Consider the following 25559-nt stretch of genomic DNA (forward strand, 5'->3'; position numbering starts at 1 on the left):
CTTTCTAGAGATGGCAAGACTAGCTGCAGCAACCCATGGGCCCGACTGGATGACCACAATGGTGGCCCAAGCAGGACAGGAGCTTCCCGGGCCCAGGCAGGTGAATGGCTCACAGCTCATGTTTCGGGATAGTGGCAGTGAAGGGGCACTGGTGGAAATCGAGGTTCGGGAAGAAGAAGAGGAGGAACATGAGGAGGAAGAGGTCCAGGGAAAGAAGAGAAAGAGGACTATGACTGCTAAGGCCAAGGCGAACAAGGAGCAGTCCAACGCCTCCAAGAAACCTAGAGGGAAAGGGAGGGCGCAGGAGGATGCAGCCTTACCGGCTCCAACACCTGCCGAGGCTCCAAGGAACGGTGGGGGCACACCCAGCACTCCTGCAACCAGACCAGTGGAGAGAGCTGCAGAGGGGCCCACATCCCTTGAGATAGTCAAAGGTATGTTCATGGAGTGCATGAAGGCATGGGGGAAAAGTGGGCAAGTGCAAAATGTATGTGGTAATGACAGTATGCTGGGAAATGTAGTAAATGGAAATGGGGTGCCGTCACAGCAAGGGATGACCCAGGGCTCAGGTTGGTCTGGGAGTGTAAGTTATCATGCCTTTTCACCTATGGGAGGTCTGGTAGCTCAAAGGGGTGTGATTCCGCCAGGGGTGTTTTTGTCGGTCTGTCGAGTACAGGCCCACTTGGGGGTGTCAGTCAGCTGTCCCAAGCATCCAGTCCAGCTGGGATACAGAATGATCAAGGTTGGTGGGGGCATGGGCCTGGGGCTCTCAATTTTAGGGGGGGCAGAATCAGGCACAGCCTACGCCAGGGATCCCAACCAACTTGGGGGAGCTTGGGGGCAGGTAACCCAGTATGGTAGAGCAATGCCAGGGTTTGCACCAGTGAGAGCGGCAGTCAATTTATTGGTGTGGCACATCCAATGGGCCACCAAGGAGAGGCTATGGCGGAAGGAATTTGTGGACCTCTTTGAGTTATTAGTGATTGTACCGTTGGGGGAAGGCTTGAAAGACCTGTCAGAAAAGGAGAAAGAAAAAAAGGAAAAAGAGAGGTCTAAGGTGGAACACACTATCCACAATTGGCTCAGAGCATTTAGAATTTATATGTCTGGGATGCTAGAGAAATACCCGCAGGATGCATTATCAATGGTGGCCTATGAGCAATATATACATGACCTATACCTGAAGTATGGGGATGAGGGGTGGCTGGATTATAATCGGGGATTCAGGTTGAAAATGCAAGTGTGCCTGCTTTGTCCTGGGATGAAGTGGATGTTGGGGGGGTTACATTGATAAGGTGATGCCCGCTAGGGAACCTGGGGACAAGCAGCAAGGGGAGAAGTCTCAGGTTTGGAGAGGCAGAGGGGGTTATGCACAGCGAGGCAGCGGGTCCATTCGTGGGCCCGAATCCTGGGTCAGTCGGGCGGCAATCGGGGGGAGCGAGCTGATTGCTGGAGGTTTACAGAAGGGGAGTGCTCCTATGGTAAAGCATGTAAATTCAGGCACCCAAGGGGCGGGAGCTCAGGGGCTCACAGCTCCGCTTCAGACGAAGCAAAGCATAAAAACAGCAAACCTAAAGAGAAGTCAAAGAGAGAATGAGGTATTCGAAGAGAAAAGCAATTTTGACAAACCTGTGAGAGGCATGAGTATGATTAAAACAAATTTACCCACACCAGTTAACCTCCTTGCCATGACTCCTTTTCTTAATATATATCACAACAAGGTGGATGCAAAGTTGTTGTGGCAAGGGTTCAGGTGGGGTTTTAAGATCCCTGGAGCAAGAGACCTGGGGGTTAGGGAGGCAACCAACTTATGGTCAGCACTAGATAGGCCGGAGGTGGTGGAACGGAAATTAGAGAAAGAATTCAAGCTAGGGAGGCTGGCCCCTTCTCTTCCCTTCCCATGGACAATTTAGTGGTGTCACCACTGAGGCTGGTGCCCAAAAAGGAGGAAGGGCAGTACCGTCTGATCCACCACCTCTCCTTTCCAGAAGGACAATCTGTGAATGATGGGATACCGGAAGAGTTGTGCAGGGTTCAGTATGCCTCCTTGGATGACGCTATACACATGGTGAAAGCGGTAGGGAGGGGTGCGCTAATGGGGAAGTCAGACATTGAGTCAGCCTTCAGGCTTTTGCCAATTCACAGAGAGAGCCATCACTTGTTGTGGTTCAAGGTGGACAACAAATATTTTTATGACAAATGTCTGCCAATGGGCTGTGCCATTTCATGCTCGTACTTTGGAGCGTTCAGTACCTTCCTGGAATTTACTGTAAGGGAAAAGATGAAAGAAGGTGGGATCTTGCATTATCTGGATGATTTTCTGTTCATTGGGAAAGAAGGGACCGTGGAGTGCAGGGCACTCATGGAGGGTTTTCAGGGGCTGATGTTGCACATGGGGGTCCACTGGCGGCTGTGAAGACAGTAGGTCCAGCCACCACATTGACATTCCTGGGAATAGAAATCGACTCATTCAAGGGCAAATGCAGGCTCTCTCAGGTCAAGCTCCAGAAATTGAAGGTCATCATAAACGGGTTGAAGGGGAAGAGCAAAGCAACCTTGAGGGAGCTGCAGTCGCTGGCGGGTAACCTTAATTTCACTGGGAGAGTAATACTCGCAGGGAAGGTGTTTGCCAGAGGTATAGAACTGAAGACGGTGGGTTTGCAACACGCCTCCCAACATGTCCGGTTGGGATCAGAGGTGTAGGAAGACCTCCGGATGTGGGAAACATTTTTGGAAGAGTCAAATGGGGTTTCAATCTGGAGGGAGGACTGGGCCAGCAGCGAAAGGCTCAAACTGTTTACTGATTCTTCACGGTCTCACAGTTTCGGGGCAATCCTGGGGGTCAGGTGGTGCGGCATGGCATGGCCAACAGAATGGCATATGAAGGGAATCCCAAAGGACATCACGCTGTTGGAACTATTCCCCATTGTAGTTGCATTTAAATTGTGGGGGGAACACCTGGAGAACAAAAAAGTGTCATTGTGGTCAGACAATTTGGCAGTGGTTCAGATTATTAATCTGGGGTCATCAAGCGATCTAAGGGTGTTGAAGTTGCACAGGGAACTCACTAAATGCCTGCTGGCTTTAAACATCGAGGTCAGGGCCCAGCACATTCCCGACATCAAAAACACGGCTGCTGATTCTCTGTCTCGTTTACAGTGGGAGAAGTTCCGAGACAGCTGCCCAGAAGCAAGGAAGGTGATGGCCCCATTCAAGGAGCATTGGTGGGGGATGATTGGGGTGATCTGAGCTCTCGGATAGACACAGCTCTGGTGCCAGGCACAGCAAAAAGGTACAGGGCTTGTTGGGAACGGCTTACAGCATTTCAAAGGGATGTACTGCCCGAGGGGCAAGGAGAGTTACTGGTGCGGGCCTTTGTGGGCTGGTGCTGGAGGATGGGGAGAACCAGAGCTTGGATGTCATATCATTCAGATGCAATAGCTTATTATGCCAAACTACGGGGTGAAAGGGACCCCACCAAGGAGCACTACATCACATTGGCCATGAGAGGATGGGCCAAGCAAACGGTACTAAAGCCTGATGATAGGCGGCCCATCGACGTAATTAAACTGCATGGGTTAATTAAATGTCTAAACACAATATGCAGCAGCAAAACGGAGAGAGTGCTATTCACAGCTGCCTTCACAGTTGCATTCTTTGGGGCTCTCAGGGTAAGTGAGCTGGTGCCTGAAAACAAAGGGGGCAAAGGGAATGGCTTCCTGCGACTGAGGGACGTGCAGTCAAGTAGCACCCAGGTGATCATTTATGTGCGTAGGTCAAATACTGACCAGAAGGGGCAAGGGGTGGCATTGACACTACATGCCATACAAGCAAGCCTAGTATGCCCAGTGGCGGCCCTGGGCAGCTTCTTGCAGCAACGTCCGCCTTCGGAGCCTGGGGCGCCACTGCTGTTACATGGGGACGGGTCCGCTTTGAGCCGCTTCCAGTTCAAGAAGGTGATGGAATTGGCACTGGCAAAGATGGGGTTAACAGAGGAGCGGTTCGGGACCCATTCTTTCAGGATAGGGGCGGCCACCTCCGCAGCGGCCGGGAGTTTAGGGGTGGAAGACATCAAGAAGTTGGGCAGATGGTCTTCAGGATGTTTTAAAAGGTACATCAGGCAAGAGAATACATAATATAACTTGCCATCTCATCTCCTTCTCATTACCAGCTTCACAGAGGAGGAAGAGATGCTCCGTTTGGGTGTTGGGGCACTAGTTTATTTCAAGGGCCAGGGCTGGCTGGACACCGCAGCAGGAGAAGCTGACAGCCAACGAATTCCTGATTTGGTGGCATGGGGTGCCAGGGATGAAATGGGCACAGTTGCAGGGGCTACTGCGGAAATTGCTGGGTAAACAGCAGAGGCCTGATGTGCTGGTGATCCATTTGGGGGGGGGGGGACGATTTGACCAACTTAGGGAGGGGGGTCTTGTTGAGGGACATGATGCTCTCATTGCAGGGGATCTCAGCACAGCTGGGGGAGACGGAGATCGTATGGTCGGAGGTAATTCCCAGGCCGGAATGGAGAGGGGCCGAGAGCCACACAGCAGTGGAAAGATCAAGGAAGAAGGGCAGAGGCTTCCAACACATCAGACATTGCCTGATCAACTTAAAAACCCCGGAATATTTTTTAAAAGATGGAGTGCATCTGTCGGCAATGGGGATGGAGCTCTTCTATTGGAATATATGTACAAAGCTACTGGAGCTATGAAAGGAATAAGGAAAGAGGGGGAGCCACGGTGGACGGTAACCCACCAGGTGGCGTGGCGGTGGTTGGGTGACCAAGCACAAAAGACAGACTCTGAATGAGCCAGGAGGAAGCCGGAAGGGTCTTCGCTCTTCTCGGACCAGCGCCTCTTGGGAGCCTAACGGCAGGGGCGTCTGGTGGTAACAACAAGGGCTCGGCTTCCCCCAAAAGAAACGGCGCTCTCCCCGCCCACGGACACATGCAGGGGCAGGGTAGGCTCAGGCACAAAGGGCTGGGAGAGTTGGGCCTACTATGGACTTTATGCAAAGGAATAGAGGGAAGCAGTTGGATTGGACAACGGAGCAGGTGCCACACTTACAGACTGAATTTCACTAAATGTGTGCAGTGATTCTTTTGTTGTGAAAAATAAAACTGCGGCCAAGTTTGCCATTTTACAAAACTTCTGTCTCATTCCAGCTAATTTTCTTAAAGGGAAAAGAAAAGGAAACAGAGGAATGAACTATGTTTGGCTTATTGGCTATGGGTATAAATGGACAAATGCAGGGGTTATTCGCTCTACCCTAGTCACCTATGGTGCTCCCGAACACGTTTTTCTGTTCCTTCTGTTTGTTTCTCCCCACTCTGTTGCTCCGCTGTTCTGCTTTGTTGACTCTCTACCCTGCATCCCATTTCCCCATGTCTGCTTTACTGATTGCCCCACATGGGACGGGAGGATAGCTCTGTGGCAACGCGTGGGTCCTGGAAGCAAGAGCACGTTGAGCAAACGCGGGTTCGAATCCCGAACCTGTGCTTGAAGAAGAAAAAAAAGAGCGTGTTATAAATAACCTGCAATGAAACTAGCGCCTAGATACCTACGGGTTAAGTGCGCTGTAAATAAATGCTTAAATAAATGCTTGCTGTGTAGAATAGGCTTGCAGAGTGCTAAAGGAGGATTACTATCTAACCCCACCGAGAGTCGTGAACAAAAAGCAGTAAAAAAACATAGAGCGACCACAATTAGAGGATTAGGGGCTTGCTGGACAGGCACATGCCCCCCTTTCCCCATCACCTATATCCCCTAGGCTCGACTTTCCAAATGAGAGGTAATGCGGCTGCAGCTTACCCAGAGTGCCGCTGCATGCCAGGTAATGGACCTGGAAGAAAGAGATCATGTGTCCCCAGGCCTTGCATCGATTAAAGGCACGTTGTACATAACAGCGCAAGAAGAATGGGACTGGCCCGTGTAGCTGTTGTTTCCATGAAAACTTCAGATGTCTTTGTTCCGGCCCAGCACAGCCTACTAGAGGTGCCACACTTTAATAAGGTAGAGGGCAGGTGGAAGAGCGTATCCTGTCCAAGCCGCCCATTTTTGGGAAACACTCCCTGCAATTTCAAAAAGGTCATGATCACGTGACATTTAGGAAACATTAAAAAAAAGACCTATTCGCTATAGGTGGCGTTTTCTTTTTCAGTCCAGACTCTCTTGCGTATATATCTTGTTCCACGAGCACCATGAGCCCTTTTCCAAGGTCTATTAGTGCTATGTTAATGATAGTGATAGTGAGTTATTTATATAGCGCTTAGCTATAGCTATGTTAAACTGAATATACATGCATTCATGCATGCATACAAACATACATGTAATACACCCACGTTATGACATTATTGGCTGTGCACCAGTTTCCGTGGGAGCCTCATAACTTATCGGCTTTTGCAAGAATCGGCTTAGCAGAGCAACACACCAAATAATTATTTGTGCTCTCCCCAACTCCCCCGCCCGTGTCTTGCTACCATTAGGGATTAGGCATAACACACCCCAGCCCCCGGTCACTGTTCCCCACCTGAGAGACGGACCTGCCTGGGCTACTGGTGCTTTGGCATCGACCCATTTATATAATAGGTGTCCTTTGGGTCCTTACGCAAAACAAGAGGTGATGGCTGGAAGATTTGGAACGAATCCTAACCTCTGGCATTGCTCTGGGCAACCCTCCGGACCATCGTTCTTAGCCTGCCATGCCTTTACAAAAGGGGAAAGACCATATGCAAATAAGGCTTGGTCCAACACCAAAAGGGGCAGTCCAGCCCAAACTGCTTGGTCACACATCCCTTCTGCACGAGACCACAAGCATCCCCAAACATGTTTCGGCCTTGTTGGGCCTCATCAGTGAGGAGGAGCCTGGGTCTCTAGGCCCAGCAGGCACGGGACGCATGTCTGGGCATATCCATCCCACTCGGAGTGACTTGCGCAAAACAAAAGAGGTGATGGCTGGTAGGTTTGGAATGAATCCTAACCACTGGCATTGCTCTGGACAACCCTCCAGACCATTGTTCTTTGCCTGCCAAGCCATTAGAAAAGGAAAAGGAGAAAGGTCATATGCAAGTAAGGCTTGGTCCAACCGCAAAAGGGGCAGTCCAGCCCAAACTGCTTGGTCGCAAATAAGGCTTGGTCCAACCCCAAAAGCGGCAGTCCAGCCCAAATTGCTTGATGCTGAAGGGAACCCGAAACTACTGCCCGTAGGCTTGATTCGCCTCTATTCCTATCCTGAAGAGAATGGAGGGTAATGCTAATCCCACAATTTCTACTGCCCTTTCCCCATGTGCTTTTGTTTCTGCAGAAGTCTGATTGTAAATAATTTTGCTTGTGTACTAGTGCTGTTCCTCACTCCTCTCGACAGTGACGTTGAACAGTTTCCTCATGTCATTGCAGCCAAGCACACAGGCACAGGGACCCTGCCTCAGTCTTGAGCAACCTGTGCACACCATTGAAATATATCCCCCTGCCATCTCCCAGAGCGTGCATTAAGGTACCACCAACACCCAGGTTAGGCACACATTCCGCAGGTCAGACTGGGGAACAAAAAATGCCTATGCTCATAACTGGGGTAAGCCTGGAGTTAATTCCATGAACATACGATGCCACTGCAATTATTACCGGAAAAAATGAAAATGCTTTTAAATGCAACATCTTATAGAAATGCATGTTGAGGTTTTCTCCTGATGGACAGTGCGTGTCCTTTTTCTTTGTTTTTTCACAATCTTTGCTAACTTCCTTGGCAACCTGCAGCTTTTACCTCTTTGTGGGTTTCCTCCCACATGGCTGCTCCTGTTGCCACCGTACATGTTGTTGCCTGGCCTGGCCGGCCCCCCCTCCCATTGGTTGCAGAGCAACCGGGAGGAAGGAGCCGGCACCTTCACCTAAGGCCCACAGCGAAGGCGCCTGTCTGCTCCCTATCCGCTATCAGGACGTACCAAGGTGAGAGTCTATCCGCCTTACTTACTGTTTGCCTGAATGTGTCATTCTACTCGACCATCCACATCTGTGTCGCAGCTGCCCTGCAACATGGGGTTTGGCTCCATGAATGTCCCCACTGTATTGACTCTTGCATCCCTGCGTCGCAGCCGCCCCGCAGCATGGGGTTAGGCTCCATGAATGTGCCCACTTTGAACTCTTTTCTGCACTTTGCTTGTGATGTAATTACCTCTGCACGGTTCTCTATGATGTAATCACTCCATGTGCTTCCTTTCTGTAACCAATCTTTTAAGCTTAAGCGCCTAGATATCTCTGGGTTTTGTGCGCTATATCCATAAATAAATAAACAAATACTGTTCCTGAAAACTTTACAATACATGCTGGGCCTTCTGGTATAGCCCAATAGCCCATTCCTAACCTGCACCTACCTCCCACATTCTGCTTTCACAGATAGGCAGCACGGGATGAAATATAGACAGAGCATTATATTAACTGACACATTTGGAACCCTTTCCCTCTAAAGACCCGTTGACCTGGAGTGCCTTTCTCATAGGCCCGGTATTCTTGTTGCAGTATTCTAGCATGGCAGTGCTCACTGCGGGGCTCAGGCTCTGCTCATGCCATTATCTGTGGCGAGGCTCCCATTTTGTATCCAAGGCCTCAGCGCACATTCGCACAGACCCAGCACTCCTTCCTGTAAGGAATGGCAATAGGTCAGATCCATTTAATGTCTGTTGCTAGACCATCAATCCTCAAGCAGTGAGAGAGATGTAGCCCCTCCTAATTGCAGAGGCTGAGGCTCCAGTTATAGGGCCAGAGTTGAAAATGCGATGCTGTCATCGCCCTTTGCTGAGGGAAATGGTGCAGGGGTCACCACCTCATCAAGCGATGCACGCATTGCTCTCTCGCCCTCCTGTTATCCACACACTCGTGGCATCATCAGTGACTCGATATCACACTGTGCCAGCATTAGTGGACACATATGCTATCCCCAGATCCAAAGGGGGCACAGACAATCCATATAGTTTTCCTCACCCTGACTTTCTGTCTTTGGACTTTTATCCATAGTGTTCAAGCCCTTGCACTACTACAAGACCCTCTGCTTACTTATCCGCTTATTTTTTCAATTGATGGTTTCCCCCATCCGGATGAACAATTAAGCATGTAAGTGTATCTCCATGTTTTGACTTGTTTCAGACCTCTAACTCACTTCTGACTGAACTGAGTTCTGTTATGCTCTACTTTTTCAGATAAAGGGTTCCTTGCATACACGAATGACTGGGTTTCCTGTCACAGTCCCCGTCCAGTCCCCCTTTTTTATATAAAACATACAAGGTTAGATTTTTCTCTTTCCCCCTTTTTTTTCTTCATGCTTTTGTGACTTATCTGTTTTGTGATCCACATTAACACTATATTATTTATTATCTAAACAATTAATGTCTGTTTTTTCCAAAATATATGAATAAGTATTTACTTGTTGTCAGTTACTCTTCTGTATCCAGCAAATCTCATACATGTTGAATGTTCTAGGGTTTTAATTACTGTACAAAATCATGGGACCACTTGCTTTGTCGAGTCAGAAAAGACAGTTGGTAAAAAGTTTTCACTTGGATTTATACATTATTCTATACTAAATATTGTGCATATTTTTTCCTAGAATCATTGTTTTTGCCCCTGATGAAGAGTGTCTGTTTCACTCGAAACGCGTTGGGCCTACCACAGCTGCACTATCAAGAATAAATAATGAAGATTGTTTCTTGTGACCTTAAACGATTGAATGTTGTCCTTTTTTAAGAATTTGTATTTTTTTCATACCAACACGTCCTTTATTAAGACTTTATTTCATAGAGTTACTTTACTACTCTTTCTATAAATGTTGGTCTGGTCATCCAGATACTAGATAGTGTGCAGGGGACGTAAGTTCCTATGTTGGGAACTTATTTTTGTCCTATTATTAGTGCAACCTAGGTGTCAAGGTTGCCTTTCTCTCCTCTGCACCTCTTACCTCTTTTTACTTAGTTTCCTAACAAACTTGAAACCTACCCCATCTTCTCAAATTTACCACTCCTGTTACTAGGGTGTGCCTAGGGGTCCTATTCTCCTCTTTCCACAGACAATCTACCCCAATGAACGTAGACACAACCACTTGGTGCTCTCCCAATTGGGGGCGCACAGTCAGCCTCTCTATACAAACACTTTGCCTTCACCTGGGAAGAGGACACACACACACTTAAATACACGCTGTCTGTGCTCGCAATAGAGTTCCACACACTTATCAACGGACAAGCGAACAAACACTATGCCCCCATCAATTACCTGCACGTCCCTCTTCTTCGTCCCAGTACTACTATTAGAATTCACATATTGAGAGAGTGGTTGATCAGGCAGCCTCTGTAGGAACTGCTGTGGGAGCATGCAAACGTTAGAACCGTGACGAGGATGAGCAGGACTAGGAGTAATAAAGCTTATCAGCAATTAATGCTGTTGGCACACATACTGTGCACTCGTTTATCCCCACTGCACTCACCCATGGAGGTCCACTTATTTTGCCATCTCTATTAGAGGCACACCCGCCCTGTACCCTCATCAACCAAAACACACACACTGTCAGCACTTGGCACCCTTATAAACGGTAAAAGAAAACACACACTGTACCCTCATCAGTAGAGGCCCTTTCTATGCTCAAAGGACACTCTTCTTGTATGCTCTTTCCAGCCTCACCCCAGGATGGTCAGCAAACTGCTGGCTGGGGCACAGCTTCTTCATTCTAGACACCCTGCCAGGCACAATTGCAACTGGAGGCCTGCATTGTGCGCCCCAATCATTGCTGACACGGACCCCATCTGTCAGCATTCAACCTCTGCCGTCTTCTAGGCAATCTCCCAGCCCCTCACAACATATAACGTCCTAGATACCCGGGCAAGTGTGAAAGGGGGCTGCCCGAGAGATGCTTGGGGAGAAATCACTTCTCCAGAGAGATCTTAAATGCTAAGGTGATGGTACTCTCTCCCTTTCTTTTCAAGTGGAAAAACCCTGTGACCATGTAACAGCCTTTTTCTATGCTAAGGGCAAGCTCCTCTTCATAAAGTTTTTTTCAGTGCATTCCAACTCATTCTAGTGTGCCTGTTTACGTTATGGGAAAAGAAGGTTGAGGGAAGGTGGCGCTTGGAACAAGAGCAATAACGTGGCGCAGAGGGGGGCAGTCTTTGGTTAGTCCAGACCCGCCTAGTTTCTATTTATTAGAATGTTTGGTAAGTGCTGACCTATACAGAGGGTCTCAGATCACCTTACAAGTTTTAGAGGTTGAAAAGATGGGAAGGGAAACTGAAGATCAGGATAGACATGTGGTAGATGGGAAGGGGAGAGGCGGGGTTATGTGTGGGAAAACGGCTATGTGTTTGAGACCCTTTATAAAAGTTGTGATGGAGGGTGCAGTGCGTATGTGAAAAGTTAATGTTTGCCTGCCCTGGGGGCCCAGTGGATAAATGCTTGCTTTTGTGTGCATGTTAGTTTGAAGAGTGCAATGTGTAGGAGATGCTGGCTTCCTTGTCTGGTGTTTGTGTGGGTGATGGGGTCGAGTTTTGTCATGAAGGCAAGATGGGGTTTTGTGGGGAAGAAGGGGAGCTTATCAGTTTGAATTGGGCCAACAGATATTGTTCCCTCCAGATTGGGTCTCCTATCCATTTCAGAATGCCTATTGCTTCTCTCTGAAATTATGAGTTAATTGTAGCCCTGGACCGTGCATGCTCAGAGGAAAGCATGGAAAAAGCGGTCCGCCGTGATAAAGCTGTGTTATACAGGGTGGACAGTAGTACTGAAATGTCTGCTATAGATACAACCGATTCCACGAAGGGCTTTAAATACAAGAAGAAGCTCCCTAAACAGTTTTCAGAGCTGCGCAGTCAGTGCCATTTCTTGAACTGGTGAAAAGTAAGCTCTATACAGCGTGCCCATTGCAGTCCTTGCTGTCTGGTTGTGTGCTGTATTTTATTGTTTAAAGCGGGGATCTAGCTCTAGAGCAGTGGAGTGCTCTACAGAGTTTGTGTAGTTACCGTTTGGGCTGGCATCTTGTAACAGTAGCGCAGTAGTGTGAGCTGAGGTCTGTGTTTTGGTATGTGCGCCCACTGGAATTAGTCCTTGGTCAGGTGTTGTTGATAAAGCCATATTTTAAGAGATTTGCAAAATTGGAGAAATGTGTTGGGCATTCCGTGCCGACACCAGGATCGCAGTCCAGAGGGTGGGTGCGTGACAAGAGAGATTTTTTTCAGGTTCCCTCTTTGCTGATAAATTGTGATTCAAGCCAGTTGGTCAATTTTCTGTGCGAGTAGCGTGTGTCACCAGATATGTAGAGTTTAGCCACCAGGTACGCTTGTGTGCTTCTTGTGGCTGCTTGTTGATAATATATGCAGTCTTGAACAGTATACTGGCCTGGAGAGGAAGCCAATGTGGTTCACTTAGGTTGGACGTGATTCAGTCAAATTTCCATGCACCAGTAATAAGACGTGCTGCAGCGTGGATGACTGCTTTTAGGGGAGCCAAGTGAACAGCTGAGAGGCCCAGGAGGGCATCTCCACATTGATGTGTGAGACCACAAGGGCCTGCGCAACAGTCCGGAAGTCCTACAGTGGGATCAAGGGTTTGATTTAGCAGAGTGACGATTCCGAGCCATGTTGTTTGGGCCTTCTTGGCTATGTGTTTCTGGATGGACAGCTGTCAATGGTGAAGCCTAAGGATTTTGCTGAGTCAGTGTCTTAGATCAAATCCTTCTAGACCAGCGTTATTCAAAGTGTGGGGCGCGCCCCTCTGGGGGTCGCAGCTCCATGCCAAAGGGGTAGTGGGGGGTGCCGCCAGGCCTAGAATACCACAGTTTTTTTTGTATCGGTCGCACAGAGCAGGTTCGATGGAGAGCCACGTATTACCATGGTCCTCCATCACCCATGCTCAGTACGACTTATGGGGGCAGCCTGGACGCACAGTTTCTACCATTTGGATCGCACGTCCAGGCTGTGTTCTTTCTTCTGCGGTGTCTGCACTTACGACCCGACCTGGACCAGTAGCCAGCCACCAGCCCAGGTGAGTGCCAGGTATTTTGTCCAGTCCCTGGGAACCCCGCCCCACCGTGGACTCATATAGGAGCCTGCAGGATGAGCGGGTACCAGAGCACCACATTGCCGACCCCCCCGCTTGCACCCCTCCCGGACTCATTTTGGAGACAGTTGGGCACCACAAATTCCAAGGAGGGCGAGGGGCACAGGGGGACCAGCACAGTTGTGCCCTAGGTCCCACCCCAAGACGGGTTTGGACCAGGGTGCCACTTTGCTGGTCTCCCTGTGCCCCTCTCGCTCCATGGACCCACCTTGTAGGATGTGGGGGGAGAGGAGGCAAGCAGGCCCCAATTTTTTGTTATTGAGTGCCCTTGCACCCCTCCCGAGAGGCAATGCAACCTTGGCCAATATGACTACAGGGAGTTCAAAGTAGCTCCTGGGTATCCAACATTAGCCAGTGACCAGGAGCTACCATAGGGGAACGAGGAAGTAGTACATGGAATTCTGCAAGTTTAAGTTCCACATAAGATGCAAACATACTGTGTCACCCTTTTTTTATGAACCTTTATGCTGATAATGTTGTATAGATGTTCCCTAATGTTTATTCATAAAACACACAGTTAAATTCATATGGATGTGTTTGTTCGGCACTACTTGGCCTGGGGAGCCAAAAGTAGCTCCTGCTTGATGTTGGTATTAAGTCCAATAACCAGGCTCTCCTAAGCAGCAAGCAGGAGCTAAATACCTCCCAGCTCCCCTCAATTTCAAACCTTGCTTAAGATAGTGGAGTCCAGAGTTCTTGGACGCCCGTCTCGATTTCAGCTAAATATGTCCAGCTTTCATTGACTATAACACGATTTCAAGCCTCTGATGCACCTGTTTGGGCTGGGCTAATAAAATAGTATTAGCCTTCAAGAGGAAGCTAGACCTCTGGAAAAGAACAATTGAAGCTGGGGTAGCAGTTCAGTTCCCATTGCTTGCAGAAGCAATTGAGGAAACAGAGTACAACTTGCTGCATGTCCTAGCACCAATCACAAGTCACCTAACAACATTACAGTCCAGCTTTGATAAATACTTCCCTGAAGAAAATGCTGGCATCAATGACTGTGTGATGCACCCTTTTTTGGCACAGGAGGTGGTGCATCTTCCAGTTGATACACAGGAGGCAAGGCGTTGATGAGCTTCAGTCTGACAGTACTTTGCAATCGGAATTTCGGAACATTGCAGTGGGTGACATTTGGCTGAGGGCAAACCAGGAGTATCCTACATTGGCAAGGTCTGCTATGCAGTCTCTTACCATGTGGGTCTTCCTACTTGTGCGAAATAGGGTTTTCAGCATTGGCTGTACTGAAAACTAAATACTGCACAAGGCTGGGAGTGGAGGACAACCTCAGAGTGGCGGTATCAAAAATAAAGCCACAAATTGACTCCCTTTCTGCAGAGAGATAGGCCCACCCTTGCCATTAGTACAAATCAAATTGACTTCCGAGGCATATCCTAATAGGAATGCATTTTGAGAAAATAAAAGCCCTACTGAGAATTTTGTTTACTTGCATGGTTTCTATGTTTGGATTGGAAGTGATTGTCCTACTGCCTTGGAATGTCTCCCCAAGAAATATCCCTTCAATATTATGGCACCACGCATTCCGCACCCATATTTATAATAAAATAATAACACTGACACAGAGGAGCGGGGCAGGGGAGTCCCAGACAAATATTTTCTTTTGCTCAGGGGGGCCTTGGCATAAAAAGTTTGGAGACCACTGTTCTAGACACATATCATTGAGCCATTGTAGGGCTAGTAGTTGTTTAGTGAGCGGGTCGATGAGAACGAAGTCTTGGATGGGTTTAGTTTGAGGTAGGCAGTCGACATCCAGGACTGGATGCATTGCTCTGTCAATCATGGAGCTTTTAAAAGTACAGGCTCTAAATGCTGCACGACTTTCCAAACTTGACTATTTTGTTGATGTGCTGTTGGGCCATTACAAGATGGGTATCAAAACAGGTTCCCAGATTACACACGGATGCCTGAACTTTAATATTAACTTCATCCAGAGGAATTTCTTTCAAGCAATTATGAGATGATGAACTTAAACCTGTGATTAGACACTCAGTTTTAAAGGTATTCAGGCTCAGCCAATTACTATCCATCCAATATTCCATATTAACATTTTGGCTATAGATTCTAAGTTCATTTGTAAATTCGCTGTCCGAAGACGGATTATCAGACGGAAATCAGCGTAGGTCTGGAATCTGATATTCTGGGATACAAAACTATCAATATGTTGTTTTAGGTAAATGTTAAATGGCAGCGTGGATAGAAAAGCACCTTGTGGTACTGCACAGTCAATTCTCAAGATCTTCCGACTTGAGTATATCAAGTTTAACCATGGCAATTCTTCCTTTCTGGAATGAAAAAACCCATTTGGAGTCATTCCTTGAAATTCTGGCCACATGTTTCAGCCTGGTCATAAGTATGGAATGATCTAGTTTGCCGAACACTGCTGATAGGTATTAGAGCATGAGTAGGACAGCAGAGCCCTGCTCCACAATGTTAAGGAGCTGGTCTTTTACTTCACTGAGTGCTGCTTCCGTACTTTGGACGAAAACCTGATTATTAATCACCAAGCAGTTGATTTTGTTCCATATGCTCCAGTAGTTGGTTGATCGCGGACTTATCTAAGATTGTCAAGAGATACGGGCTGTTAGAAATGGGAGGATAGATTCTGGTATCATGGGGGTCCATTGTCACTTTCTTTATCTTAATTTGAAGGAATGTACCCTTTGGCAAAGGATTGCTTGATAAAATCTGTAATGATGGGGGTGGAAAATGCTGCTAAGCATTGTTTAATTGCAATCAAGGTAAGGGATCCCCTGGGCATGTAGTTGGGTTAATGGTTTGTTCTGTGATGATTGGAGTGGAATTCAATTCAGAAAAGTCAGTCTTCTCTATCTGGGTATTCATAGTGGTGTAACTAGAACCCACTGACCTACGAGCCAATTGCACCATTAGTGTGTGGCAGGCACAAAAGTTGCACATGCTTTTGGGGAACTGAAATGTTCGAGTTTTGTTGGGAGCATACTCAGCAGTTTCGATTTGACTTTAAAAAAAAGTTCCTTTGGCTTTAATGATGTCTAGTTTGTATGTCATGCAATTTTTTTTTCAATGTGAGGGTGATGTTTGGTGAAGGCTATTTCCGCCTTCGGCTCTCTAGGGATATGATATTTGTTCCGATTACTCTTAAAGAATTATTGTACCATTTATTCTGTCTGGGTCCCGTTTGGATGGTTTTGGTATATTGATGAGCTCTGTTATGAGCTATGCCAATTCAAATTCGTTTATCTACTTGACCTAAGAAAACAAGAACTTGCCCCATGGTAACAAAATATTTAGCAGTGCTTTCTGTAAAATGGTACATGTCATCATAAGCAGACTTCATATTCGGTGCAATGCTGCCATCCAAAGGCAACCCAGGCACAGTGAAACTTTTATTTTCCATTTACCGCAAACAAAGTTTGTTTGTAGTAAATCCTTCCTTGATTTCTCCCCATCGCCAGACCTCTCTTGTTTTTTTCCCCTCGCTCCATTTTAGTTTTTCACCCTTTATCCTCCCAGTCAGTTTCATACCTGCTCCTTCGCTACAAGCAATCGACAGCCTGTGCCTTTAAAACCATTGCCTCATATTAGGAAATGTAAACTGTAATCTGCCAGTGCTTTCGCTTCAGTATCAGAGTGGTGGTAGACTCACATGCCAAAATACTCACATCTCTTTCAAGGGATGCTCTCCCAGCCTTGATTTAATCTTTGCATACTGGCACTTTCTTTTCCCATTATAAATCCAGCCATACTAGGCCAAGAATGCAATAAAAAAGGATTGTTTGAGAATCTCACCGAATCATAAGGGGCATGTTGGCATGTGTGGATATTTTCCAGCGGCCTCCCTCACCACCTCAATGGTCACTGTTTACTTCCCTTCTCAATCTTGATAGCTCTAGCCCTTCATCCACAGTAATATTCATGTTCAGTCACCCCCCCTCTTATTTACTCACCTACTTGCCAACGTTTATCTCAATGGTCACTTGTATTTTGACGGTTATTAAATCACTCACACTCAAGTAAAATGTCATATCGCAGCTTTTTCACAAGATGTTACTTGGTCCTCAACTCTTGAGCTGTTTTTTGTAAAGGTTGATTGCAAATGGTGACATCTGTTGTGGCTTTTCTCTAATCTCGCCTGTCTCTTGCCCTCTGACAGAAAACTCTACCAACAGTTCAAGTTCGGGGAATGGATCGGAGAAGGAGGCCCCCATCATTGTTCTGAATGGATGGCTTATCTGTAAAGAACAGGATGAAATGCTCAACCTGGCATTCACTGTGGGATCCTTTTTGCTGAGCGCCATCACCCTACCGCTGGGCATTGTCATGGACAAGTATGGACCCCGCAAGCTACGTTTGCTGGGCAGGTAAGTGGTGTTTCTTTCATTGCCAGGGGGTTGTCCCCTTCTCAGGGCAGGATGTCAGGCCCCCAAGACCTATCTATCCATCACTTGTTAGGTCACCATTGACAAAGCACCAAAACCAAGCCAATGGGATAATTATGGATCACAGTTCTAGCATCCCCGCCATCTTGGGTGAGTGTCACCCTCCAAAGGCACTTTTCCCCTCTGTGTCAGGTCATGGAGCCCGGTACACGTCCAATAGGGATAGTGTGACAGCAACAGCCATGTTCATGCCCTAACTTCAAAATTTTAAAACAAGGTGTAATACTCAAAACTAACCACTAGTTAGTGGCCTGTGCAAAGCATGTGACCCTAAGCAGATACAAGCCACAGAAAGACGATTGAGTAATGTTTGTGTGTGTGTGTGTTTCTGTGTATAATAGTGTTAAAAGTGAACACCAGAAACACATTTTAAGCACACCACTGCAGTTTTAACTTTAACATTTTATCATTCTTTTAATTTTCCCAAACACAGACTTAAAACGTCCAGCAATATTCTCTAAAAAAGTGTTAACCAAATTTAAGAGGTAAACAAAATGTCTTACTTAAGTCGGGTTTAAGAGTAATACAAAATGACTCTCATTGGGTTTATCAGTTTAAAGTCAATATTAACGAAGCAGTTATATTTCAAAGACAGGGCAGCCACCTATCTTGGGAGTGACAGGGACCCCACACAAGATTCCTACATCCAGGTTCTATCACCAAAGGTGAGGCACAATTTAGCTGCAGGTAAGAGCTTTGCGCCCTATGGAGATTTACACAGTTCTTTGGGGCAAGCAAAAAGGATATCCAAGCAAGCGTCAGGTGCACCCAAGACCAGTGTCGAGGTAAGTCAGATGATTTGGGACATAGAACTTACGCTGAAGGTTGCAGTGAAGAAATTCTATGGGTCGTGGGTACTGTACTAAGTTTTCGGGTTGGGCTTGGGTTCAGTTGGCGGTTGTTCTGGTTCACCCTTGAGGACTAAGGGTCACAGAAGATGCATGTAACTGAACCTTGGGATCCCGATAAAAGAAGGCCTCTTCTTGAAGTCTCACAACGCTGGAGAATGGCAGGTGATGCAACTGGCATTGAGCAGTCTCAAGGTGGCCCAGCAAGAGCCTGCAGACAATACTGGAGGGTGAAGGGGCTCAGTTCCAGCAAGCTAACCTGTCCTAGTGACGATGAGCAGCAGCAAAACGATCAGCCAATGTGTCGCACAATGATGCAGCCAGTGAGGGATATGCTGTTCCCCATGTCCGGGCAAAGGAGACCCTCTGCGGATATGCAGGCCTACCAGAGTAGAGCTGATCCGCGGGTCCAACGCATTCAGGAGGGCACCAATCACTATGTTGTACGGTGAACCAGTTGTGCTTACTGGTTCAAGGGAGGGAGACACCTGGTCAAGAGAAGGAGGGCTTCACTTGAAAGGAAGTTGGCTTGGGCAATGACAGTTGCAATGTCATCTCAGCGTCTTTCGAGTTCCTCTTGGTGCTTTGAATGTGAACACTGTTCTATTACAAAAAAACATTGAGAGAAAATGATAGGGGGGACACCGTCTATGTGCACTACTATCAAGGGCTGTTCTAGTGCAACACAAAAGCTAGAATGGGGAGGACGGCCTTCCTTCACTAGCAGCCTTAGGGACTGACCAGCGCTTGTCTCAAGAACCGAGTTGAAGTGGCAAGAGGAGGGGAAAACACTTAACTTACCATGAAAAAGAAAAACGAGTCAACTATATCAGTCATCTAATATCCAGTGGATCTCAAAAGAATGAGGCCGTAGAAGCAGCAAAAAGGAAAAAACCTTCCTAACAACTGACCAGTGGCTCTACCATGTCTACTCCTTCCACAGCCAGTGTCCGCTCTTGCCGCATGACTGGAGACGGTCATTCTTTATTCCACATCTTCTCTCTAGCTCCCATTTGGGTCTTTTACTCATCCTATGTCGGTCTTCGCCATCTTAATTGTTTATTTGACCCACTCCCACATTCATCCTTTTTCTCTGTCTCTCACTTTATACTCGTCCTCCTCTCTTGCTCTCTTTGTCTCTCTTGTTCCATCTCTTCCCCTCAGTTTCCTTAACCCTCACCCTGTCAACCACACGCGCTCTATGTGGGGTGTATTTCTGGACCTCTGCACTGTTTGGGGGATGGCTGTAAGTTAACAAATGCCCAATAAGGTCACTTTAAACCATGGAGCAGCCCCATCTAGGTACAACCAGCCACTAGGCCCTGAAATAAGCAATTCGACCTCAGATGCTATCGAAACACACTTCTGACATGGAGTCATCTGTTTGTTCCTGTTTCAGTTTTAATCCACAAACAGTCATTCTGAAAAATGAGAACCTCAAAAGTAAAATATTCTGTGGTAAATTGTAAAACATTCACTTTACATTGAAATAGTCTTTGAATCAAAAACGGAACGTGGCATTGTAAAGTGTTGTTTAAAATGTGTAATCACATATGACACAATAAAGTATCATTTCAAACATGTTTGCACTAGTAACAGTTTCAGAAAACTAAACACGTTGACTAATTATAGGAACATGTTGGGCACTTAGGTTCCCACAATGGTGTTGGGCAATATTTGGAGATGAAATAGCAAAGCCGGAGATTCAAATGCAGGGAAATGCCTGGAGCCCACAGACTGTTGCATCGTCCTGGTAATTCAGGTGCCCGGGAGGCTTTCAGGCTCTGATTCTGCAATCTGGACAAAGATCAAGGGGCAAATGTTTTCAGTTTAAGAACAGACTCGTCAATGCAGAGTAGAGCTTTTGTTGGCTATTTTAGAATAAAATGTTTGGGAAATTTGTCTTGGTACTTGGCTGCTGTTAGGGAGAATTCTCAAAAATGTGCTAAATCCCTCCACCTTAGAGAAACCCAGCAACTTTGCTGGATTTTGAGGACTTGGTTTTTTTTAACCTGGAGAGAGTGTGACCCTTTTTCCCACTCTCTCGTGTATTTTAATGTGAATTTTACCTCTGTTTCTTTTGGTAATGGAGTCTAACAAACTCCATAGGCATCATCGTTTACAATTGTGCCACGCAGCACCTTCAGTGCAGTGACACAGGGATTTCCCAAGGTTTGAATACCTTCTCTGGGATAAACTACTGTTTCCCAGAGCAGTAAAGTGAAATTGACTTTACTTAGCATTGTACTTGCTAGACCCAGCACACCCTATCTTACAATAGAGTGGTGGGGGTTAATTAGTATCCCCTGTGCCTAAATGCTCATGTCACATTTTTTATGTTACACTTTCCTCACAGAATGGCTGGTGGTAGTGGTTTCATTCCGAATTACCAAGGTTTGCTGCATTTACCACGGCTGTTCACAGCCCCGGTAACGCTAACCGCGGGAGCCATCTTTTTCAAAATGGCGCAGAGCCATCTTTGACAAAATTGACCCGGTCTTCTTTTTTTACCATGTCTTTGTGGAAAGGTCCTTCTAGAGAGTTTCTCTGCGTGCCAAACCAGGTTTGGTCTCTTTGTTAATTTCGCCTTTGGCGGGCTTCAGGAGTGAAACCCGCCTCTGGCTCCAGAGTATCTGGGGTAGGCAGGAAGTGAGGGAGGTGCCCGAAACTCCCTGTGCTTAGTCTCCTAGGAGACCCAAATGCACTCTGGTGATTGGCTGGCTGACAGTCCAGCAAGGACAGCCACCCTGCTGGGTGTGTGACAGCTAGGCTGGAATAAATGGGAGAGAACTGAATAAAATGCAAGTCTTTTGGCTTGGAAGGCAGAGTCGACCACTGGATGAAGGAACTGAAGAAGAGCTTGAAGAGGATGCCTGCTGCAACTCCTGGACCGTTGGGTTGCCCAGTAAAGCCCTGCTGTAGTGCCGAAACGCCAAGTTTGCATCGACAGAGAAGCCCTGCAAGGACGATGTCTCCCTTTTGAGTTGGTGGGACCAATGAACTCCAAAGTAAGCCACCTGGACACCCATCTCGGAGCTGGTTGAATTTCCTCAGAGTTGCTGCAGGAAACCGTATAGCCAGGGAAAGGGACACCAGATTGTGTGCGTTACCTTTAAGCTGGCCTAAAGCTTTTGGAAGATCCTCCGAACTCCCACAAAGCAGGACTGACCAAGCCTGAGCCCCCTCAGCAGAACACGGAACCCTAGAAGCAAGGACAGTCCACCTTGACAGCCATGAACCGCGTTGTTGCTGTTTGCAGTAGCTGAAACACTTAACAGCCACTGAAAGTGAAGTTTGCTGGTGGTGGGTTTTGGCAGTCCCAGTGCAGTGCAGGAGTCCCCCCCCGACATCCTCCCTCTTGTCCCCACGACTGAGGCCCAGGAACAGTGAGATCTGCAGAGCTGCACAGGAACATGAGTCATCAGCAGCATCTTTTCTTCTTTACCGAGGTACTGTAAAACAAGTCTAAGAGAACTTACCTCTTACTGTAGAAGTGCTTGTAACTTCCACAACTCACAAGTCTAATCAGCTTGTGGCCCTACATTTGATTCTTCTTTTCATCAAAGACTCCTAAGAACGTGTGCAAAGACTTTTCCATTGACTCACCAGAAGTGCTTTATCCTATCCAAGACTTTTGCCCATTGACTTTGGCTTAGCCTATAGAATTGAATGACTCTTCTAATAGTATCTGCACTGCTTAAGAATATTTGTGGTCTCTTGTGCTCTAATATCCTTTGCCTTTGTGGTCTCTTGTGCTCTAATAACCTTTGCCTTTTACAAACTTTTAAGAGTATTCTGAATGCCAACAGTAAGATATTAATGTCCCCAGCACCCTTGTTATTGAAGTCACCTGTGGGGTGTAGGTTGTGTCTGTGGGCCATCCCAAAAGGGTCTTGTCTGATTCAGAAACTCAGTATTGAAGTAAATCTGTGTGTTACTATTCTATTGCTCCCTTCTGAAGAAGGCTTTATAACTGACTGATAAATTATTAATTGTTTATACAAGCAGCCTTGAGTGTAAGAGTTAATTTGAATACCTGTAACTGTGAATCTTTGTAACTCCACTACAGCTCACTTGTCCCCTCTTGAGATAAGCCTGGCTGCTCAACACGCTACCAAAACTGTGTAGTACAAGCTTATACCAAAGGTTGGGTTGCCTATACCTGTAGTAGTCATAGTTGTTTGTAGTATTCCCAGAGGGTACTGCATTCAAACTTTGCCTAACAGTTGCTTCACGTTGCAGTCCACTCCTGGAGAGTCCCAAGTCTGCAAGTGCCTTTGAGGCGAGGCACACATCCTGAGGGCAGTGTTTGGTGAAGATCCACCACTGCCTTATACACACACACACACCGCGTGCTTGCTTCTGAAAAGTGTGCCAATGCACAGGAATTTGGCTCTGTTTATGTTTCTTGCCAAACCCTTAGATTCCCCTTCTAAGACAAAGGCGACATTAACACATTATGAAAGAGATGGGATGGAAAGACAGAACCCCTCACACCCTTTACTGGAGTTAGCGCATCTTCTCTGTTGCATCGAATCTTATGGAATGGGCCCCCATTCTGGGTCCACAGTAGTGGAATACCTCCAGGGTCATCCAGCATGCCTTCCAATACGTGACTGTTGTGGACACTTTTCACTGTCCCTCACACTGCTGTTTTAGGTCCGGCCAAAACATTGCAACCTTTCATGGCAGACTTTAGCGGGAGTGTCTCCATCTGTTGGAAAATCTAGCTAAAAGGGGAGTATTGGGATCTTGTTTCACCGACTGGTGAACAAAGGCTTACGTTGCCCCTCCCAGGAAAGACTCATAGCTGATAAACAACAAGTCCCGAAAGAGGGAGCGTAGGAAAGAGGTAGGTCCCAAGTGAGGTAGAGCTGCTCAGCTACACTTCCTAAGAATTCATTAAAGCATCAGCGTGATGCCACATGGGCGGTGGCAGAAGAGATTATCCTTGTCTAAAGGATAGCTTTTCCCAGTCCCAGTTAGGTTATGTCATGCTACCCGCACATCTAAATTGGTATGGCCGTGAAGCTCTGTTGGCTTTCTCGGGTGTCCATTTCAGGGGTGCTGTTAGTGAGGACCAGAGTATGGGTAGATTATGGTGCTTGTTATGTTTTGTGAGTTGTAGGTGAGGTGTGAGTGAGTGTGTTTTGAGGTGAATATAATGTCACTGAACATGATCTCTTGCGCATGTTTTGAGAAATTAAGTGATTGGGGATAAGAGGAACCTCACGCCCTGATGAAGACCCCTCGCCTCAGAATTGATCTGAATAGGATTGAAACATGCATGTCCGTGCTTTTTAAGGATGTGGACATTTTTATTTTAAATGTTTGATTTCTTTACCTTCCATTTGTCCGAATACCCTTTTGTGCACCTTGTTAGTTGTCCAGGCAGAACACTGCACTTTCCATTACACTCCTCTCTCCCACCCTCTATCTTATTTGTATTATTTCTTGAATTTTATTTCTAAATGAAGTGATTTAGTCCAAGGAATAAGTACATCTACCTTTTCAGATAATAACCGATTATGTTGTGTGTAGGCATAAGCAGCATTTCTTAATTTAACATGCACAGATCATGGTAATTGGTATTAGTATGCTCAAATGTGCAGGAGTTTCAAAGAGCATCCATAGCTAGATTATAACATGTTGTAAACATGCCTGCCTGATCAGAGAGAGAGGGAGAGAGATTTGTGGATGGGCCTTGAGAGTCACCATCTGTCATAGGCTACACTAGTGCATTCGAGTGATGGCTTAGTGAGCGTGTTTGTGTTGCTTATGTGTCAGAGTGAATAGACAGCAGATAGGAGATACAAACTCTTAAAAGCTTGGAAATCACCTAAATAAAAGGGTAGGTGGGATTTTCCCCACAATCAGTTACCAGTTCCCAACTCTCTTGCTCTACTCCTCAATGGCTTTCTCTTTTCCAGATCCAGCATTGGTTCCCCCTTTGTCCTCCCCAGAGCCGCCTCGCTCTCCCTAGGATTGCGGGCTCTTCTTGTTCCTCTGCTCCATGGTGTTCTATTCCTGGGATGGTGAACCAGTACTCATTGTCCAACCAGTTTGCTTTTCTTAATGAGGTTCCATCTTTTTGCAGCGCCTGCTTCGCAGTTTCCTGTTTGATGATTGCATACAGTGCAAGTAACCCAAACTGTGAGTACATCCTTCATATCAGACGGCGAGTTGGGGACCTCCTTAAGGGTCTCTTAATAAGGCCTTGGGTAGAGGATCCTTCCTTAGTAGGGATAGATAGGTCTCTTCTTTTAAAGTCTGTAGTAGTGTCCCATGTTCAAACATTTGCTGGGAGGTCAGCTGTTCCTCAGGGGAATTACTTATAAATATTTGTTTAAATGTGCCAGACCCTCTACTGAGAATTAACACGGCCAAATAAATAACCTGTTCTATGTTTCCACCTAAAGAGGCCTACAACCACGTTTTAACTCACGCACCTTCCACAGAGGAGAAAAATCTATTTCCATCAGACTGGTCCCACCCGCGAGGACAGTCCAGACCCTAAATGCTGGCCGCTTCTCCTCTGAGCAGTACAGCGGCCATGTTCACTTGATTATGTGTATAACATAGCAAGGCTGGAGAGGGCTTCTTTATTTTTCATCACGGAGGGCTGGAAGTTCACTGTTTTTCTGAGGGTGAGTGGGACGGGTCAATTCTGTTAACTAGTGGAGAGGCTTAGACTGAGTAGTGCATAATGTTTTAGCCAGTGAGCGGGACTGTGTTGGGTGGGGCCTTACTGATAATTCAGCGGGGAAGTCTAGGGTGGGTAGTTCGCGGATAAGATGATAGTAAGGGTGAACATGGGGTTTGCATCTTTCCATGGGTCTTGTATCGGAATTCAGCATGTTGTTCCGTTCTAGTGTTGAGTTAATGCCTCCCTCTCTCCACAGCTCTCTCTGTTCTGATCTTCGTCTCACTGTCTCTCAATGGCTTCGGCGGGATGTGCATGACCTTCACATCACTGACGGTAAGATCGCACTGCCTAAATCACGGCTTCATTATCTCACCTAGACCAATACTAGTTTGTTATAAAACACTTACTGGTATTTATTTTTTGGGGATTTTATAATGCGTCAAGATCAATTCAGAGTTTTTTGTGTTGATACATGCTAAATGCTCTGATACCCTATGATTTTGCTCTGGGCGGGTGTTTGATCCCTGGCGCTCCCTTTGTA

At 46.7% G+C, this 25559-nt stretch overlaps 1 protein-coding gene across 3 annotated transcripts in view; it reads left to right on the top strand.

Annotated features, from left to right (window-relative positions):
- SLC43A2 (solute carrier family 43 member 2) overlaps positions 1–25559 on the top strand; it is a 179212-nt gene that overhangs the window by 72323 nt on the left and 81330 nt on the right. For all 3 annotated transcript variants that reach the window (XM_069615412.1, XM_069615413.1, XM_069615414.1), the window contains 3 exons: positions 17239–17446; positions 24470–24525; positions 25275–25351. In XM_069615412.1, the coding sequence (XP_069471513.1) occupies positions 17239–17446; positions 24470–24525; positions 25275–25351 (341 nt within the window). The remainder of the gene's footprint in view (positions 1–17238; positions 17447–24469; positions 24526–25274; positions 25352–25559) is intronic.

Source organism: Ambystoma mexicanum, chromosome 9 (assembly GCF_040938575.1).
Source record: "Ambystoma mexicanum isolate Mex_15411 chromosome 9, UKY_AmexF1_1, whole genome shotgun sequence".
Lineage (NCBI taxonomy): Eukaryota > Metazoa > Chordata > Amphibia > Caudata > Ambystomatidae > Ambystoma > Ambystoma mexicanum.